The sequence below is a fragment of the Heliangelus exortis genome, chromosome 14 (assembly GCF_036169615.1).
Source record: "Heliangelus exortis chromosome 14, bHelExo1.hap1, whole genome shotgun sequence".
Classification (NCBI taxonomy): domain Eukaryota; kingdom Metazoa; phylum Chordata; class Aves; order Apodiformes; family Trochilidae; genus Heliangelus; species Heliangelus exortis.
This window is the reverse complement of record NC_092435.1, coordinates 12,138,097-12,159,910: the sequence shown is the minus strand read 5'-3', so window position 1 is coordinate 12,159,910 and position 21,814 is coordinate 12,138,097. Positions and strand designations below refer to the sequence as shown.

Below are 21,814 nucleotides of genomic sequence, written 5' to 3'. Positions count from 1 at the left end.
TTGATGAGAAGCTCAACATGAGCTGGCAACGTGTGCTTCCAGCCCAGAAAACCAACTGAATCCAGGGCTGCATCAAAAGAAGTGAGGCAAACATCTTGGAAAAGGTGATCTTGCCCCTCTGCTCTGCTTTCATGAGACCCCACCTGGAGTATTGTGTCCAGATCTGGAGCCCCCGAGAAGGATGTGGAGGTTTTGGAGTGAGTCCAGAGGAGAGCCAGAAAGATGAGCAGAGGGCTGGAGCATCTCCCCTGTGAGGACAGGCTGAGGGAATTGGGGTTGTTCAGCCTGGAGAAGAGGAGGTTTCAGAGAGACCTTATAGCACCTTCCACTACCTGAAGGGGCTACAGGAAGGCTGGGAAGGCTTTTTTTATCCTGGGAAGGATACCTTAGATCCATCGTCTTTTGTATGTGTTTAGATGTCAGCAAAGAATTTTTTTTGGCCTCATTCACAGAAGTATCCCATCTTTTAAGACATCCAGGCTTGAACAGCTTGAACAGCTCTTCCATCATCTTAGAGACCTTATCCACCAAGCCCAAAGGATGCCACTTGGGCAGGAACAGACAGGTCACTGAAGAGAGAATATCTCTAACTGAGTTCTGCAAGGGATGGGATATTCCTCCCTTGAAAGCTGTTACATGGGAGATACAGATAGTACTTTGGTTTTCTCCAGATTCATCCAAAATGTCAGTGTTTAAAAAAAAAAAAAAAAAAAAAAAAAAAAGAAAACAAAAAAAACCCCAAAAGCAAAAGTTAAAGCTTTAGCTGCTGCAGCTGGGAGAGAAGCTTGTGACACTAAAATGGGTTTAAATTAGGAAGTTTTATCTGCCTGAGTCTGAAGCTTGAAAATGTAAGAGTCATTTCAGTCAATTCAGTTGGTTAATGAAATAATGAAAGCATCATATGAAATTATGCAAAACCAGGGGAAATTCAATATCCTGAAACCATACACCCAGATTAATCAAATTAATGGCAAGGTATAAAAAGACACATTTGGAAGATTATGTAGAAATTCAGCTGTGTAGGGCTTTAAGAGCCTTGAAAAAGGAAGATGAGCCTTTGTGTAGTGCTGTATAGCATTTCTCTCAGTACAGTAGTTATATGTAATATTGAGAATATATATATTGTTTGTGTATTATTATTATATATAGTCATATATGATATAGGGGGAAAAGAAGTGATGCATTTTTTTTTTTTTTTCCTACAGTACTTCTCAACATGTTTGTTCTAGACTGGAGGAAATTAAATATGCTTCAAAGATATTGTCTTAATTTTCTGAAGAAAAAATATATAACTATGTTCTAAATAGGAAAAAATGTCATACCAAGGTGTTCCTTTTTGGGAAGAAGTGTATTACTCTTCCTTTTTTGTTTTTTTAAATCTAAAACTGAATTTGACATGAATTTCCAACCACTTTCAGGCAACCAGTAGGACATTTCTTCTTCATAAGCCATTTTTCTGAAAAAATTAACTGAGCTCCTACATTGAGGTATCTGAGAGCTTCTCAGTGTTCAAACAGTGTGAAGATATCATTGGAATCTCCTCATTTCTATCTTTTCACTATCATATTTTAAATAGAACAAACAACAAATAGAACTGAAAAAAGAAAGGAATTAAAACTTGAGAGGGTGAGATCTGGGAAAGGATGTAATACACCCAAAGCTTATAATGAAATTTATGTATTTAAAAATGTGCTTATCAAGAGTACCAGCAAAACTGAACTGAGAATCACCTTACTGCCAAACTACTACCCCCAGAATTTGGGAACTTGGAATTTAGGTGCCACATTTTCTTCCCTCTGAGTCAGGCTGCTATGTCATTCACACACATGCTGTGGCACTCAGAGCCATCCCACTCACACCCCACAAACTTGAGCCTAAATCCATAAAGGACCAAGATAAAGAGCACTCTGATGATGATCAGCCCAGAGCTTCTCCTCACCCTGAATGTGTCCGTGATTCCACCCCTCACACTGCCTCTGGACTGCTGAGGCAGCACCTGCAGTACTGGGTTCAGTTTTGGGACCTGCACCACAAGAAGGACTTTTAGTTGCTGGAATCTGTCCAGGGAAGAGCAATGAAGTCGGTGAAGGGTCTGAAGCACAAGGGTTATGGGGAGCAGCTGAGGGAATTGGGGTTGTTTAGTCTGGAGAAGGCTGGGGGAGGCTTTATCACTCTCTCCAACTCCCTGGAAGGAACAGGTGTTGGTCTTTTCTCCCAAGTAATTGATGATGAGAGGAAATGGCCTTAAGTTGCACCAGGTGAGGTTTACATTGCATATTTGGCAAAATTATTTTACTGAAAGGGTGGTCAAGCATTGGAACAGGCTGCCCAGGGAACTGGTGAAGTCACTGTCCTTGGAGGTGTTCAAAAAATGTGTAGAGATGGCACTTCAGAACATGGCTTAGTGGGCATGGTGGTGTTGAATTGACAATTGGGCTTGTTGATTTTAGAGGTCTTTTCCAATCTCTATGATTCTATGATCTCTCAAAGGAAACCTCTCCAGATGGGGAGATTCTCTAGAGGGTTTCAGACTGGAAAGTTTCTTGACCTGAGGGTTTTTCCCTGCTCTTAAAACCATGCTACCCCTGCAGAGCTCCAAAATGCTCTGGTTAATTTGAAGCTAGGCTGTGAGGACAGAACTGCTTCCTTGGCAGTGGAAAGCTTTCTTCCATGAGGACATCTTGTCAAAGCCTACATCTTGTGTCATAGTTCCCTGTACAGAGGGTTTCTCAAGGAAATGTTCCATCCCCAAACGTGTGTGATAATCTCAGTGCATCTCTTGACAGTCCCCATGGTTCATACTTGTCCTTCACATGCCTCTCCTGCTCCTAATTAGGATCCCTCCTACTTTTCTCCTAAAGAAGACATTTCACTGTGTGTTATGGGTGAATCATCTTTCTAAGAGGCAGAAGGAAGTGGAAAGAGGAGGGGGAAGGAGCTTGTGAGCCATTAGAAGGATGGAAGGAGCACACTCCATTATGCTGTTTCCTCCCACTGAAGTGCTGATTTGGAGATTTTGAGCATTCCAGCAGGCACCATTTTCCCTCATCCAGATTTTCCAAATGTGCTGACACAGCAGAAATAAGCACCAGAGAAGAACATGTGGTCCTCTGAAAACAATTCACCAAAGCTTGTTTGTTCTGACTAACAGTGATCAGTGTACTAAAGAGACAGTGACATCTCTTGAGTTAAGAGAAGGTGAGGAAAGAGGGAAAGTGAATAATTTTCTTCAGATGCAGCCAAAACTTCTACCAAGCCAGTGTGCCTGCCCTGGCCAGCTCAGCTTGGTCATGGAAAAGAGCATCTGCCTCCCTCAAGGCAAGCACAGGCACCCCTGCCCCTGAGCTGCCTGCTTCTCTCATGAGACTCTGGTAAGTCAGACAGGTCAGGTCCTTTAATCTAAAAAATATGGCTGCAGAATTATGATGGTTGGTTCGTTTCCATTTCAAGAGAGCATAAATCCTATTGCTAAGTCCTCTGCTGTGGGCATTGTGCCACGGGAGGCTGAGTCTAAGGGAGAACTCTGACTGCCTCAGGGGTAGTTCACATATTATTAAAGGAAATGTCAGGCTGCCAGCCAAGGGTGGAGAGCTGGTAGTTTGTGATAGACGTGTTCATAAAATCTGAGAGGAAAACAGTGGTGAAGAAGATGGGGGAGAAAATTTGCTCCATTAGGCATCCATATATTGAAAGTGACAACATTTAATATTACTAGCAGGAAAATGTATCATATTAAATTAATGTACTGTATTATAGGGTGCTTTTATACAGCAATTTGGCACTCTTGGCCAAGTTTTGTATTGAGAAGTAATAAAGAAAATTCTGGTGTAAAATACACTACCTTCAACATTCATAAAACATGCTGGGCTTTAAAGGACCCGATCCTGTTCATATCCACAGAAATGGAAGCTTTGCCATTGACTTCCACAGAAGCAAGGTCAGCTACAAAATGATTAATTAAATAGGATTCAAAGAATGATTTAGTGTCCCCACGATATTAATTTTTACCCCATTAGTGTTCTTTTTCGTTAGTGTGACCTTCAGTCTTACCTAGTGAAATGCTTATTGCTCCAAACCACAGCATGACATGAGAATACAACTGATAAGGCAACAATCTGAATCAAGCTGGTACCAGTGTAAAGGAACTTTTTTACAACATAGTGGACTCCTGGCCCACAACTTTTAGTTATTTTGGATACCCTGGCAATATAAAATCTGTATCGTTCTGATAAATTAGTTCATGTCTAGGTCTGAGGAATTAAAATAACATTTATAAGTTTCAGTTGATTGCTTATAATTTTCAAAGTACTTCAATGATTAAACTGTAGCACCCAGAAATGTATTTTCGGGGGGGAAATTAATGCTGATATGCTTTTCCAAATAAAAATATCTAGCTTTGGATCTGCTAGACAAATGGAAACCAAACAAAGGGCTAATCCTGGAGGAAGAGGAATTAAGTTATGAACCATCTATATCACAGACCTTGGAAATTTTGAATTGCACTTTCCCTTGAAAAATAGAGATGTTTGATGTGGTGACAGAAGATATACTATAGTGTATTTTCTTTTCCTATTGCTGTTGGAATTGTATATTTAGTGAATTAGTGATGATTGATGATAGTGTTTTAAGGACTTACTCATTCTTCCTGGGTAAAAGATAGCATGTTTTAACTATATTAATGGGTTGAGACTTAAGAAAAGCACGATATATTTTTGTAATCTTTCAGCAGTGAAGCCACAATTTATACAAATGGATCCAGTCTGTCTTTAGCTCAAGCAACTCTGACAAAAGATGTCATTTGAAGTAATGTTGCTCATCATTCACAGACACAAAAGCTTAAGGCTCCATTGCTTTGATATCAAACTGCGTTGGAGTTTTCAACTCCTCACAAGATCAGTATATGGTGTTCACATTAATTTAAGTGTTTCATGCAGCTGCAGATTAGGCTAATTTTGAACACAAAGGTGCTTATTTATCTATAGCAAGAGGTATAGCTTGAGAGTATATAGGAGACAAAAACAGTCACAACTCAGAATTGCTTAAATGTCAGCTCTGGAGCAGTTAAAAATAGGGCTACCCTGTTTCAACCTAATTGCCTATTTAGAGTACAGTGTATTAGATCCCTTTATAGCACCTTGGTAAGGAAGCACATAATTGCAGGATAATACCAAGGGCTGGGAGAGGTCTCTGACTCTTGCTTTGGTGAATTAGCTGAAATGGAGCCCAATCCTGCAGCTGTATTTGAATACTCCCTTTTGTTGGGCTGTCAGTAACACAGACAATAGGGAGCCAGCTCTGCATGGGGAGCAGTCAACAATAGCATGCTGCAAAAAGTAGTCTTCAGGCACAGTCTGAGAACAGTAACAGATTAAGACAGACATTCTGCCTTAAAAACCTATCTAACATTACAATTGCACTGTAGTTTTGCTTCTGTGATCTGACCCTGTAACGATGCTGCTCTGCTTTTATTGCTGAAAAAAACCCACTGAATAACAATAAACCCCAGCCCTTTCTTTCTCTATCCATTGGTTCTGTAAAAAGCAGTGATGTGATATAATTTGTAGGTGATAGATCTTTACATTGTGCCAACTTTACAACTATGCTGACACAAAAAGATTTTCTTATAATCAATGATTAAAATCTGGGCGAGAAAGTGATAATATTCCTCACCTGTAATCCCATATTTAGATTATCTTCATACTACCCTATTAAAATACTTTGTTCTCTAATTATTAACCCAAATATTGTTCACCTTTTAATAACCTGACATGCTCTTTAGCTATCCATCTCACATCTTTCAGTTTAAAATGTTGCCTTGAGTTTCTAGAAAACAGACCTTAGAACTGAAGTAAAGGGCTTTACGAACAAGGCATAATCTTTTCTCCTGTAATAAATAAAACATGATTGATATCTCCTGTGCATAAGGAGGAGTTGATGGACATGTACATGTCGATTGAGAGAACTCAGTGTGGTGCATAATTCATTATAAAGCAGACAACAAAACAGACAAAAAAATTCAAATGTGGATCAGTGGTATTAAAAACCCCCCACATGTATTCATGGCAGGTTATCACTCACTGTATGATGTATGTGACAAGGTACATGATACCTGTACTGCTTCCTACATGGCCACTACTGAGTTTGTGCTCAGCTTCTCCACCAGCCAGTTACCCCATACTTTGGGCTTGAACAATTACAGATGGTCAGAAATTTACATTTTTTTATCTGAAAGGAGATTTGTGGGTTTTTTCTCAGATTTTGCTTTCATTTTACATTTCAACAAAAGGCAGAATTCTCAAAATTCCTCTCATAAGGGCATGTGTGAAGAATGTCACTTGGGAATATTATTTGATAAATCAAAGTTTTAGGGTGATATTATTGGAAAATTGGGGGAATAATCCTCTTTAAATTACTTTGTTTCTTGAATATTGTTACATGAACTGGGCCAGTAGTACTACATCATCATAGATATGGTATAAAATGGCAGTCAAAATGGTGTGTTGAGTTTCATTTGACTGATGTAGTTTAAGTGTAATGGCAGTTACTACCTAGAACAGATTGAATTGTCTTGTTCTCTTGTTGAAAATGTCAAAGCAAAATCTTAAATCTTGCTTCAACACATGACAAAGAGAAGACACTTTCAACAGGAAAATGAAGTGTCAAGCAGGTTCGTTACAGCAAACTGACACAATTTCATGAAAAATTTCTCAGAAATTACATTCCTGGTGCAAACCTTCTATCTGGCTGCTGGGAAAAAAGCATCAGGAAGCCTAAAAGCTGGGTAATGAATGGTCCTGAGAGAACCAGCAGAGAAATACAGAAGCTGAGGAAAGTGATCTCTGTTTTGAGCTGTTTCAGCAGCAAAGTCCCAGTGGCTGAGGGGCAGGAGCAATGCTGATTTCTGTCCTGGCAGCTGGGTGGAGAAATTGCAGGAGAACAAAAATCCCTCTCCTGGAGCCTGTGTATGCAAAAGTAGTTCAGGCAGGGGCAGGTGGAGTGTCTGGGTGTTGGGCAGCCCATTGGTGTCACATCCATGCACTGTCCAAAGAGAAACTGTCCACCAAGACCCAGGGCCAGTGAGTTCCCCTTCCCATACACTTCATGCATATAGCCCTGGCTGAGGGGAAACTGATTTGTTAATAAAAACAGAGTGGGTTTCTTCCCTTTCTCCTTCCCTTCTCCTCCTCCCCTTCCCATCCCTTCTCTTTTTTTCTGCTTGAAGCTTTTTGGCTCTTTTCATTGTTTTTTTTATTTTTTTTTTCTGCATTTAAAGATTATCTTCATCTTTTAATAAAGGAGGAAATATATGGACGGATTAAATCCTTATCTGCAGCCATTTGAAGTGCCTGTGGGACTGTTTAATCTCCTATTTCAGGGGATTTGGAAGCTAGGCCCTCCTGCAGCTTCTGCTGCTCTCAGTATAACCTGTGCTCAAATTCTTCTCTGAGACAGGTACAATCTGTTGCTTACTCTGCTGTTAAGGTTTTTTTACCCTCCTCTGGCACAAATACCTGGTATGGTGACAGCCTGCTTAGCAGTGGTCACATAGATTCAAAATAAGCACACTCCCAAAGATTTTTTTTTTTCTTTTTTCTTTTTATTTGGCTGTCTTTTCCATAGCTTTTAGTGTTACCACAAGGTCTTTGAATCGTTTCACTGGGAAGTTAATTTCTTCCTCTCACCTGTTTTGGGTGTCACTGAGCTTGTTACCAGCCTGCCCAGAGATTCACCAGTGGGCACTGGAATGTTTGTCCTTGTGTTTTTTATATGTACAGCTCTCTGTGCAGCCTTGAGTCACATTCCCCTTGGAAGTTTACTTCCCATTCTTTGCATCTCCATTGCTCATTAAACCTTTTCAAGTAACAAGTCTTAAAATATTACATGTTTATTGTTGAGCAGTTGCCTCCTCTAAACCTGATGCATGGGGGTGAGTGTGCTCACTGACTTGGGATGTAAATCCTTTATCTGGAACTTGTTTTATCAAAGCCATGAAGTTTTCAGTAGCATCTTTCTTTGAGGCAGTGCTTTACCCATGTTTGGTGTATTTTTGTGGAAAAGATATTGTATTCTTGGATCAGAAAGCTGCCCTGTGTTTGACAGAGCTGATACTGCAAGACTCAGGTCCCACTGTGATCATCAGGGGGTTATTCTGCTTCTCATCAGCTCCTATAAACTCTGATGAAAGCGATGAAAAGCAGCACTGATGAGTGAAAACGGGTCGTCCCACCAGAGATTTCTGTGGATGCTACTTTTTTTGTTAGTTCTTTAAAATCCTTTGCCTCAAATAAGAAGACAAATTTCATGGGATATCTATCTCATTCATTTCTTAAAGCACTGTCTTTCTTCAGAAGATTTACATTTTCTTGATCTTCGGTCATGAGGCAGGATGAACAGTAGCAAGTGTAGCTGTGATTTCTTTAGGTGCCTATATTATGCCTCCTTTTATTCATTTTCCTGCTCATCTAACCAATAATGACAAGATTCGGCCCAATTTTTTTAACAATGCTGCATGTGCTTAGTGAAAAATACAATTCAAAATTTCTTCAGTGGCAAAATGAAGAAGCTAGCAAAATGTGGCAGGGTATATTTTGCAGTTTTTGAAGGCAAATTAGTGACAAAGAACATACATGAATATGGCATAAACATTTTATGAAGAGGTTTTCCTTGTCAAGTATAGTAGTATTTTTCATCATTGCAGCAAACTTTGGGAGCCTGGGTGCTAATCCAAAGAATGCATCAGAATTAATAGGCTGGATGGGGCAGGGTGAAACCTACTCATTAACCCCCCACGGAGTGAAAGCAATTGGTAAGAGATGACTTAACAGAAACATCCATGTTTATTACTTGTGAATGTCATTAATCTCAAAAACTTACAATTGAATTTCCATCCAAAGTTGTTCGTGGTTAATGGTCCTGCTGAACATCAAAGCAGGCTGAGCTGTGCAACATCTAATCATGTCCAAAGTACAAGTCTTAAATGGTCTCTACTGCCTGTGAGACTTCAAGTAAAATACATTTCTAATGTAAATCTTCAGTAGCTATCTCAGGGCACAGGTAAGCACTTGCCTGAAGGACCAGTGAGGTGACACAATGGCACTGGCTCCTCCTTGGCCAGCTTGTGGTATGGGCTGGCAGGAGCCTGGAGATGGCTTTTCCCAGGCCCTAAAGAGACATTTTTGTTCTAGCTATAGTACCATAGGTGCTTAACACGTAGTTCAGCTGCCATTCACCCTCCACAATAATTCTCTTTTGATACCTTGTCTGTACTTACAATGAGGTTTCAGAGAATAATGGATTGGTTTGAATTTTATTAAAGCAATGCATAAGGTCCACTATAATTCCTGTTGCTGGGGTTTTTCCGTGGTGCACAAGTGGTCAAATTGATCGTGGAATATTAATTGGCTGTGGACTGCAGGCTTTGGTACTCTGCTTCAGTCTGACAAGAATGATCACTTTCATTTGCATGCAGAGTCTCCCCCTGCCCCTTCAGGATGGATGATGGGATCTGGTTTCATCTGTCACCACTTTTCTTTTTACTTTTTTATAAGACAGAAAGAAAAGAGAATTAAAAAAGTCAAAGGATAAAATATTCTCTGCAGATCTCTTTGAAATAGGGGGTAATTTCAAGCATCTTCTTTCTGCTCAGGGTCCAAGAGAAACATTTTGAGTGCAGATGAAATGATGTGTCCTTTGTGTTAAAGGCACTTGATTCAATTACTAAAGCACACTCCATTTGTGTTTTTAATGAGTTATATTGCAGGGAAATGTAATTTAGATTCAGTAACAATTTATTACACTTTTTTCTCTATTTCAGAGGAAACTCATGCTTGCTTCATAGAAGAAAACTGCATGATCCACATTAGGGAAGGAATAGAATGGTCATGCATAATCTAATCAAATTGGCGAGATGTAAAAATGTAGTGAAAAGAAAGGTGTGTTGGCCAAGTGAGGAAACTTGGTAACATCAGTAACATCAGCACAGAATTCTTCCCAGCACCCACCTTGCAATAACACTAGTGACAGCACTGCTGGGAACCTGCACCATCACTGTCACCAAATGTTTCACATTAGGAGATGTGTAGGAGTCAGCTGCCACTGATATTTAACATGTATATTGCAGTAATGTTGTGTTCAGCCCCATTGTAATTACTTCGTGATGGGCATTTTGTGCAATTTTGCCATCTGTGCTTCAGCAATGTGCAATCTATGCTATTGTTTCTGTTTCACTTCACCAAAGTCCTCCTAAGTTATATTCTGTTGCAGAAGTTCCACCAGAATCTCTCACCATTTAATTTTCTACAGCCCTGCATGACTTGATTGTCTTATCAGACAGGGGAAGAAAGTGTGCAGTGTCTGCAGACATCTTAGGTGAGAAGACTTCTTGTTCAGAGATGAGTTCCCACCTGGAATTGCCAGCTGCTGTTGTGTTTTAAACACTTACCATGGGCTGCAGGGTTAAGCTTTTGAACAGGTGAGAACAGGACAGACACAGACAGCTCTTTAGAATTTTGGCTGCTCTCAGAGTCACAGGAGCTACAGCCATGGGCAGCTTCTTCTTGGTGCCAGTGGTATGACCTGTCAAACATGGGGCTGTTCCAAGTCATTGAGGGCTTAATGGGTTAGACTCAAAACCACCAGTAATGATCCAAGAGCATCTGAGTGCCTCAAAATTAATTTGCTTTGTGAGCTGCATTTCAGCATGGACACAGCATCTTCCTTAAAACTGTGACTGTGTTGTCCTTCTTTCTATGTCATAAAAATAATTCATCTGATGAATTCAAATTATTTACTGCTAATATAAAAATTCTAAAGTCCTTCTGGCAGAAAATTTTCCCACAGAGCAGACCAAACAGTGCATTAAAGCTCTCTTGATCCTAGGTAGAGTTTTCAAAAAAGTGATATTCATAATGATGGTGGCAGAGAGGGAGGCATCCAGCTGCTGTATTATTTCACTCCATTGTCCCAAAAGATGCATTTCCTGCTTGAATAGTAATAAATAGAGAAAACCTCTTTGTCCTGGTTAATGATTCCTGGCTTCCACACAAGTTCTGAGTTTATCGAGTTTGAGTTTATGGAGAATAAGTGTTCAGTGTTTATTTTCAGAGGTGGTGACATTTATCCTTTGACAACATTTTGTTGCAATGACTTTATTTCTGCTAGAGCAAATTACAGATGGAGGTGCAATCATTTTGTCAGCTTGATCCTGTGGTGAAGAAAAGGCAGCACAATAGCTGAATGCTGAAAACGTGTGTTTTGACTGACTGGTAGGGCACACTACAATACAGCTAATCAAAGAACAGTGTCCCCATGTAAACACAACCTCACAAAGTTGTGTTTTTATGAATTAGTTGCTTTCTGTGATTTTCTGCTGCTTTTCACCTTGTGTGGTAATGCACTGCTGTGCCAAGGAAACAAAAAGCATTAGTTGTGATTTGGTAGGAGGACTGGCTGGTGAGGGTGTGTTAGAGCCTCAGTCCATAGAATATACTTATTACAAGTCCAGGTGGGAACTCTTGGCTCTTTAGACAAACTTTTAACTCTGCAAGTGCACGGTTCAGTCCCTGGCAGCCAAGACTGTAGCTGTCACATTTACATTTACATCTGCACAGTCGGCTCACACATTTTTGCTTAGGTGTAAGCAGCAAGATAAAAGCTAAAGCAGGAGCAGGTCAGGCCCTAAGTATTTTACTATCATCCATTGAGAAATCTGTTGGCATGATTTGGGATTTCAGATGAGCCAGAGTTAGGTGCATATTTTTAAAAAGGTATAATGCTGAACAATATGTGGATTCTGGTTACCATACTGATTTCATGTTTTGCATGCAGTTCATTCCATCTTCATCTATGGTGTAAAAGTTGCAATGTCACTGCCAAGATTTTTAGATGCCTAAGTAGATATAAGCCATGCCTTGAAGCATGTGTATTTGAACTCAGAGTGAACAAAAACTTAACTTTGGGCATGAGCTGATTTCAGATGAAGGATTTGGCACGCTGTCTTTTACCCCAGAGGCTTCTATTCAAACAGATCAGTTCTGCTGTCAAAGGGTTAGCCAGATTCTTGATTGAATGATACTAGAGGCTCTGTGTTAATTAATGGTGGTAAAATGCCAGATCCTTTGATTGAAGGAAGTAGGTTGGCATGTAATTGTCTCATAGAAGATTTGAAACAATTTCCTTAGATTCCCTGCATTCTGCTTCATATTTGGATAATTGTTCCTTTCTTCATTGCAAATTACATGAACAAATGTCCAGGAGGAACATCAAAAGCAAAAGTATAGAACAGTAAATGTACTTTGGGTGCTTAACAAGGAAAGTAAAAATCATTATCCACCCTGAGGAAGAAGAAGAAAAGCTTTCCCCAGCATTTGTCCAATTCTCAGCCATACAGGAATTCACATTTTTAGCCTTCTGCCTCCATCTCCCTGAGAAGAGCTCCCTAGCTTGGAAAACACTCCAGCTGTGCTGAATCCCAAGAAACAGACCCTTCAAATCACAAGCAGCTGGATCTCAGTGCATGACCCTGGTGCTGACTGGTTTCACACTGGGAGCAAGTGAGGTCCTTGGAGCACAGGTGATGCCTGTTGGCTCAGGGCCTTTGCATGGCCCAGGGGAAGGGGATCTGCATTAAATTGGGACATTGGGTTTAGCTGAGCCACTCAAAAGTTGCACTGAGACACCTGGTTTCTTGTAGCAACAGCTTGGGCTGGCTGTCTGTCACTGTGGTTGCCATAAAAGAAGCCTGAGTGGAGTGGGCAGAGTGTTGTGAGGCTGCTGCAGAGAGAAGGTAGGAAATATTATAGCAAACAGAGCTGTGTCAAGTACAAAACTCTGCAGGAACTGGTGCCCAGTAGTTTTTCTAGTTGATTATTTCCCTAAGTAATTATATCCTAAAGCTCTTTGCTTTTAGCTGCTTTGTGCTTTTTCAAGAGAACTTATTGGTGTGTCAGATATATGTTTGGATATGGAATTGAAGATTTTTGAAACAGTAAAGTTGTGGTGGGGAAAAAATGAGCCTCTGGGATGTGATGCTGTATGCTGCATTGGCACTTAGAAGCAGGAGCTCCACCTTCAAGGGTGTTTTCTCCTTCAGTTGGTCCTGTGGGTAACCAGACGTGGCTCTGTGCACCAAGCCATGCTCTCCCTTGCTGCTGGAAATGGCTGTGTGACTAACTGTAGAGACCAAATATTTTGCAGGACTCTATCAGTACTTTTCCCGGGGCAACATATTCCTTGTGCATATGAAAAAGAGAATACAAGTATCATGTGTTCTGGGAAACTGCATGAGCAGTTGTGGAGGATCAGATCAGTGTATGGATTTGTACAGTACTGTGCCTTTAAATCTTTTATGGAAAACCCCAAGAGAAGCGTTGCTGGAACCACAGCCCCTTGATTATTGTTTTAAAGTTTGTGTATTGCTTTCTGATGGGGTGAATATAAGCAGAGGAGGGAACAGCACCTTAAGCTGTCTCCCAGCAGTCTGACTGCTTAACAGCCCCTGGCCACATCCCCCAGGCTCTTCGGGGAGGCATCTACATTACCCGTAAAGAAAAATCCTTCCAGCTTGTCATCCAGCACCTTTGACTTCAAGCGATGCCCCAGGGAGTGTGCTTGGTGTTATCCTGGGACAAAGCCCCGAAGTCCTGTTCGTGGGATGGAATCCCAGAACAGCAACTCAAGGCAAAGAAAGCCCTTAGTGTGCTGCATTGCCAGAGCTGGTATCTCGCACAGGCAGCGCTGGCTGTGTGGCTGCAGGAATTGTTACTTTAGGGAACTGGCATCATCCTTGTTCTACAGGCTTCACTATGTTAAGTAGTGCTGCTCAGAGCAGCCCAGGAGCATGGTGTGTTCCAAGGGGTACAAAAAAAAAGTAGTGAAATGCTCTGTCCTATCTGTTCCTGTGCCAGTTAATAAGGTACATGCATTTTTCTTTGCAGGAGTACTCTTATACCTTTAAGAATTGAACGAGTGTTTGCAGTGCATTTAGATGTTTAAATTAAAAGTGGTTTGTGGGAGGTGATCTTTTTTTTTTTTTTTTGTGGTTTTATTAAAGACATGTTGAACGGTAAAAGCAGCATTAACTCTTTGTTCTGCTTCCATGTCTAGCAAGGCTGAAACTCAGTAGTGCAGCACACCTATAAAACTGTTCCTAGAATTAAAAAAACCTTCACTTAGAGCAGTGGGCATTTGAATAGAGGTTGTTTATGGACTTATGTCAAGTACAGAGTCATAAAAGCTTAGAATATCTTATAGCTGAGAAAATCTTAAATTGCCTTACTGACCAAAAGTGAATTTCATAAGATGAAGAAGTGATCTGATGTGTGACCTCTAAAATAAGAACAGCTTTTTTGTTCTGTAAACACCTAGGACACTGAAGAGCCAGCAGTTCATTGCCTTCCAGACTGAAAATCCCCTTGGGCCGTTTCAGTTTCTACCTGAAGAGCTCTGGCAGGCTGCCAGTTCATGTTAATGATTATTCGCCAAGAACAATATGGCAAAATACCACTGTCTAAGATGTAACAGGCAGGAAAATCCCCAAAGACTGCAAGTAAAGCTAAGAGAGGAGACAGGGGGAAGCCCTGGTCAGATTGGGCTACAGGGAGTGCAGGTGAGAATGAGATGTGGAAAGAACATTAAACAAGGAAAGCCTGGGCACAGTGGCACAGCATGGCTGTGGCTACCCCAGCAAGCTTTCTCCAGGTCATTCAATGTACATGGGGTACATTTTAGTACTAGAGATGAAAAAGTTATACAAGAAGAGCCTAAAGGTAGCAACAAAAGCTTGAAAAACTAAGGGGGGAAAAAAAGCTAAGAAAAGCTTTCCTACTATATGAGAAAATGAAGCTGTTGATGCTTTTCACAAAATACAAGGCACCACACATAATTGGGATGCAAGGTTCTGGGCTTCCTCCTCATACCCCCTGTCAAATGTCTATTCAACACAAAATTTACTTAGTATATCAAGTTGTTTAGAATTGGGTTCTCAAGGGGATCTCCTGCTCCATTTCATCCTTTACTTATGAAATCTGCTGGGTGTGTTGGGCTTCAATCACATCATAATGTCTTCTGAATGAGTCTTGCAAAGGTCAGTGAGTGCTGATTGTCCTGGCCTACTCTGGACAAAGATCTTGGTTCTGTTAGTACTGGGGTTAAATCCCAAAAAACCCTTGGCAGCCACTGTGACCTTTCCATGCCCTCCAGTACATTCTGCAGCAGGGCTGTGTGGGAGCTGCAGCAAATAGCTGCATGTCTGGCAGTAGCCATTCTCTTCTCTCCATACTGAGCACCTGGGATATTATTGCATTTCAATGCAGGCCAATGTACTGTCTTCCTGAGAAGTCTAAATTGTGCACTTCCTGGGCCAAAGTGCATTATCTGGAGTTTTTTGGCTGCTTCTTCCATGAAGTTACTGACTTCAGTTGCACAGAGACAGTTAAGAACACTGTTAAATTTTTAATACCTAGGTTGTACTCCCACATCCTCTCCTTCCAGCAGGTGTTCTGAGAAAGTCTGCCCAGACAGTATAAAAACCAATAAAGGAACCAAACCCAATATTGCAGAAAAGCAGTATTGTGAGGTTGTGACTCTAGTGATGAGGTTCCCACTCAGCAGATGGCAGGGCCAAACAGCATTACCTCTAATTTTCTGTGGTGAGTTGAGAGAAAATGGCAAGCAATACCTACGAAGAGGTCCTTCTTAGAGCTGGCAGAGGGTTACAGGCCAGCTAACCTAATTCTACTCTAATTCTGCTCTCGTGGCTCATGATTCTTTCTAACTTACTTATTGACAGAGGATTTTCATGTGAGGAATTAATGTATGAGAAAAGCAGAGCTCTGACACAGGTTGAACAGAAAAATCTCAGTAATGAAAATGTCATCTCTCTCATGTTCCCCACTCACCAAATGTTTAGGCTACCAGTATATTGGGGTTTCCTGGAGAAGGTACTTTTCCTAGAGTGCTGGGAATGTTCTTTGCTTCAAGCCAGTGTGATCTTCAAGTGAGAAACTTATGTTTGAACTAGGGTGGGATTTGTGGAGACACTGGAGAAATAGTTATCCATCTGCCCTTAGATGCAATAGGGTTTTACAAAGAAGATTGTCTCAAAAGCTTTTAGCAGTTTAAAAGCACACATTGCTTTAAAAATCATCAGTGGAATATGTTCCAAAGTCCCTTGGGTTTGGTGCCTGAAACTGCTATTTAGAAGTTTTCAGCTTTGGTTAGGACTGAAATTCCTTAAAAACCAAGTAGTTAGACCATACTTACACTTGTAGGTTTGGCAGACCTTTCATCTTATTCTGACATAATGACACTCAGGTGACTGAGGTAGAATAGCAAAGCAAATGAATTATTTGTTTCTGCCAGAAATTTTCTCACAGGCTAATGCCCAAATAATGCAATTGTACAGGTAGCCCTCATGTTTCTTCTGGGTCAGTCTTGAGACTTTGTGTTGGATAAGCATTTTTGAACTGCAGAATACTCATTAATAGAATTTCCTATTTATCTTTCATTCTGAGCCCTGCTTTTGGGCTGAGTCTTACTGAGATGCTGTTTAAATCACTTTGGAGATTTCTGGGTTGTCCTCAAGGGTACACTGTACAAGGAGATCTTACAAGCACACATGATTTTGATCTGAAATGCTGACTTATTACCCAAATGCCTGTTTTGTGATAAGCAAAGCACAGGTGGAGCATCAGTGGAAGGAACCTCGTTTTCATTAAATGAAAGTGGGGAAGGAGATTGAACTGACAGTCATTTCTTAAGGAGTTTTTAAAATTGTGTCAACTATCAAGCAAAATTCACCAGTTATTCTTTCAGTACAGTTGGTCACTTTATGTATGAACATAAAAATGTTTTGTAGGGTTTTTTTGGTTGGTTTTTTTTTTTTTTTTTTTTTTTTGGCAGCAGATTAATTCAGGCACCTTCAATTTTAAGCAGCTGTAATCTTGATAGGTGGGAATCAGGGCTGGGAGTGAAATGTGTGACTGCTTCACCTCTGCTTCTGCAACTCTGGTTGCTTGTTTGAAAGTCCTGGGAAGGGGTGGGGAACCACTGCCTCCTGCTGAAGCAGATGGCAAGGGGAGAGATGCCCTCCCAGCACACCAATAGCTCAGGTTGTGCTGGGAGCACAGGCCAGCAGCTTGCATAGCTCAAGCTTGCCCTGCTTGCTTCAGGGTGACACAGGCAACTTTCAGCTTGAGCTACCAGACCTCTGGGTAGGTTTGTTTCCTATCAAATTAGTAAATGCTAAGCCTTCTGAGGAGATAAGGACAATTTTACCTTAATCATCTGTTGCAAAATGTAAATTCAAACTCGGATCAAATAGCATCAGGTGATAAATTTTAACTGAAAAAGTTTTGAAGTAACTTTGAGATGTTTTATTTCAGGTAGTGCAAGAGCCTGTTATTTGATTAAAGACAGTTCTCCCCACTTCCAGGGATACTGAGTCATTTATTTCAAGCTGCCCAAACTAATAAAACCTTTTTGCACAGCCTGGCACTAAGTTCTCAGACCAGGTCCTGAAGCCTCCATCTGTAGCTGTGCTTCCCAGTAGCAGCACTGTCTGTGAGTGTCTGGCCAAGCAGGCAGCTGGTAGGACCAGGCTGGGGTATTGATTCCTGCTCTCAGATGGAGATAATTCTGCACAGCAGAAAGCAGAGTCCCCAGTTGGGCTTTGAGAGGAGGGTACAGGTGCCCCACCTGGGCTGGGTGGAAGTGTTAGCTGGGTGTGAAGCTGCTGTGGTTCATCAGACAAAATTCTGTGCAAAAATGTCTTTGAGCATCTAAGTACTGTTTTGGGCAAGGATAAAGACATGTTGGGACTGGTCGTGCTGAAATAAATTTGGTTGGCATTTCAAATGAATGAAATGCATTTATGTTGCAAGGTGAGGGTTTAAAATGCTTGATCTAAAATAATAATTATTCTAGAATAATATTCTAGATTATTCTAGATTGAACATGTGAAACTGAGGGAGCTTTGCTGTTTTGTACTACAAATGTTATTTTTGAAAGAGCTCATTTCTGTTGGATCCATGTGCCACCCCAGCCCCTAGAAAAGCAGTAAGGCAGTGGCACCACAACAGAGTTATTATTTTATGTGTTTACAGTCTGCCAAGCGTACAAACATTTGATTGCATACATGACAGAGCTTTTCTTTTGCAATCATTGGTCTCAATTTTTCCATTACATTCTCTCATTTTCTTTTCTAGCTTTACTCACAGACAAACCTCCAAAGCCATTGTTCCCCATGGAGAACCAGCCAACTGTTATAGATGTCCAGCTGGGTAAGTCCCCTTCTGGGAATAATAGATGTTAAACTTCCACTCTGATAGCAGATGGGAAAAACTGAAAGTGGTAAGAAAGGTTTCATGGAACTGTTATTATATGCAAATCAATTTGAAGCTTCTCATTTATAAGTGTAGAATTTACTGCCATGGCAATTTAAGGGAATGAACTTGTGTAACATCAGGGGATGGTAGTGCTAATTGGTACATTAGGTATTAAATATAAAACACTGATGCTCTGGTTATTACATGATTTATGGAGTAATATCTGTCTACATTGATGCTGTATTGATCAGCTGTTGTTCACCCTACCTAAGAAAAATATTCTTATGAAAGAAGTGCTGATTCCTTTAACAGTTAGTGTAATACAGTGCATTTGAGGTTGTTTTGAATGCTTACCAGAAAGGGCTTTTGACTAAAATGCTTGTATGCTTTTCTCACTCCTGTTATATATTCTTCTGTGAATGCATATCTCCCAATCTCAGCTGGCAGCCTGGGTTTGTTCTCAGGTTGAGAAATTCTAAAGTTAGAGAGCTCTGTTAACTTTAGGGAACTGTGGTGCTGAGAGAATGGCTTTGAATTTCCAGAGTGGTTTTTTTTCAGTGACTTGAAAATAAATTTCTAATTTTGAGAGACAGACTTGGAGTTGCTGTTGAGGACTGTGGAGCCGCGAGCTTAAATTCCAAGAGATGTGCTGCAGATGTGGATTATTCACCCTGTGCTGAAGCTGTAGCGTTTTCCTTCTTGAGCTTGACTCTTCCTTACATAGGAAAGTTAGCTAAAATTCAGTAGAATGATGTTTAAAGGCAAGCAGGGTCAGAATGAAACATTTAAGTGAGCTGATGTCATAAATGTAAAGCTGTTTGCTATTTTTTAATGAAAACTACAGGGTCCTTCTTGAGCTGAGTGCAAAGGCACATACTTGTTCTTAAACCAGGTGCTTAAGAATTTCAGTGAATTGGTTAAGATGCTATGAAGTATTTAAAAATGGGGCTTGAATTCTTAAGTGTGACTGTTGGAACGTGGTGAGAATATGAATCATTTGTGACCTTAGTTGATCCTTGATATAAGCTTTCTCTCAAAGTCCTGAATTGACTTAGGAATCTGTAACCAGTGCCAGATGAACCTTACAGACAATCACAGATGTACATTTCCAGGTTCCCCTCCACAGGACTCCTCTCTGCAGCTGAGCAGAAATTGGCCCCAAAAGGGGGAAGCACAAAATGGGTCTGAAGCCATAGTCAGAAGCCCAGCAGAACACAGTAATCAAACTTTGGGTCAACCCAAGAGGCTGAATTAAGTCTCCTGGTCCAACTTCTTAAATGCCAACTTTCTAGTGATTTCCTTTGGGAGTAAATGGTCCCTGCACTCATCTGTGTAATAAAGGCACTCAAAGTGTGCACATCTTTGTTTCTTGCATTTTCATTCCATTTTCATTTTCTCTTCCAAGTTCCCCTGTTCCATCAGGACTATGTTGGTTTTGCACTAAATTCCTTCTCATTTTCTGCATGAAAACATTTATTTATGACTTACTAAAATGAGCTTTGATTTAAAAAAATGTAACAAACAATCCCCTTCCTCTCCTTGGAGATATGGCTTAGAAATAGGATTGCAGAATATTTCTAGAGGAAAATAGAAATCTTGCATCTTTATATGCTGGAATGTAATCCATTATTGTCCCCTAAGATCAGGATATTTCCATTCAGTGCTTTTTTTTCTTATATGTCAATGGATTTGGTTATTGCCACTAAACTGTATTCACATTATGTGCAGAAGATTAATGCTTACGAAACCACATGAACTTTTCAGTAACATACAGTGCAATTTATTTATTTCCCCATTGATTTTAAATGGCAAATAGGTAAAGCTAGAAAATTCTTAGGGTACCTTCATTGTGTGGAGGCCACCTGCATCTTAGGGCTGGGAGGCTGTGTCTGCCTCTGCAATATGCTGCAGACCCTCCCTGTGTGCTCGGGCTTTGCAGGAAAGTGAATCATTTGATTGCAGCAAAGAAACAGAGGAGAAAGTTCTGTGTAAGGTCATCTGCTAGAATACTTCATTGAAATCTTGTGAAATCCTTGAAGTTTTGAAAAAGTGACATTCTTCAGTGTTTTGTTAGGAATCAAAGCAAAGTTTCTGTGTTTTACAGGGCCTTTAGCCCACGGAGTCAAATCACCTCCAGCCTGCATTCCCCGTGGTTGTGCCAGTATGAACATGCCACTAAACTACAAAAGAAGTGGAGCTTAATCCATCTGCTTGTTCTGTGGAGATTATTCTAGATTTCTCTTTGAAAACTAATCTTTAAAGAAATAGCTGGCTTTGCTCTATAAGCAGAGGCGATTAATAATTATTCACTGTCTTTATCCTTAATGATTAGCACAATACTATGCAAAATCTTCCTAGAACTCTAGGCAGTGGCCAAGCTATTTAGCAGCTTATTTGACCTGATTGCAAACTTCAGTATTCACCTCTTGGCTTTCAGCTTTTATAGGAAAATTCAAATGATAATAGGTATGGACAGTTCTTATGGACAGTGGATGAAAGAGATCCTTCAGGCTTCAAACGTGGCCCAGAGCCTGCCTTGTTCTTCTTAAGGTGCATGAATGTATTTTTTGCTTTTTCTGTTTTCCTTTGGAACATGACAGAGATCAAAACCAACCTTGTTGAGGCTGGAGGTAGAAGCAGAATCTGAATTATTTTTTTTTTTTTTTTCTCGTTTTCTGTATTTGCTTGTGCTGGAGAAACAGAGCCAGAGAGAGGAGAGTTGGCAGGACAAAAGAGCATCCCAGGGGAGAGAGCGAGTAAAAAAAATTTCACTGTCTCAGGTGCTTTACCAGGTCAGATAATCACTTCATCTTTGAACCAACCTAGAAAATAATTAAAGGGTTTTTTATCATTCATTTGCTGCTTCTTGTTCATAACAAGAAATATAACCCCCCCCACTTTTATTTTTGGGGTTTTTTTAGCGCTTTTTGTTCAGACCAGCATAGTAGTAGTTTCTGATTGCATAGTAGGTTGCATATGTAATCTCATTATATCTTGGTTTTAACAAATTATTTGTATTCCTGCCATATACTATATATTTTTGCAAATGTATGACATCTGATAATATCATACTTCTGAAAAAAGATATCCCTAATTTGTCTTGATGACATTGAAATAAAAGTTGATAGTATGAGCTTATACATATATAATATATGTATATAAAAAACTTCTGCCCAGTGGATGGTGTGCCTTTAGCAGAAGGCCCTTAGGACTGTATGTGATGAGTTTTGTGCCATAACTGTTCTCCTACAATCTCAGTTTGTAAAATGTGACTGTCTGCCATGCAAAGCTCTGAATGTGAATTTGTTTAAACTTCTGGCAGTGTGAGTGAGTGTAGTTGCTAAGCACAGTTGTTCAAAGACCCCTTTTTTTAGAGGAGGAACTTGCTGTTTCATTGATTCACCAGATAAACCTAAGCATGTGTATGGATTGTTCATATCAAATCCCTTATGTGATTAGAAAAGTAAAATCAAAACCCAGTCAGAAGTTTG

The 21,814-nt window shown here is 40.3% G+C and overlaps 1 protein-coding gene across 1 annotated transcript in view; it reads left to right on the top strand.

Moving 5' to 3' along the window:
• Nucleotides 1–21,814, top strand: part of IL1RAPL2 (interleukin 1 receptor accessory protein like 2) — a 371,598-nt gene that overhangs the window by 245,268 nt on the left and 104,516 nt on the right. Inside the window, exon 6 of the mRNA XM_071757741.1 lies at nt 18,204–18,278. Coding sequence (XP_071613842.1) covers nt 18,204–18,278 — 75 coding nt within the window. The remainder of the gene's footprint in view (nt 1–18,203; nt 18,279–21,814) is intronic.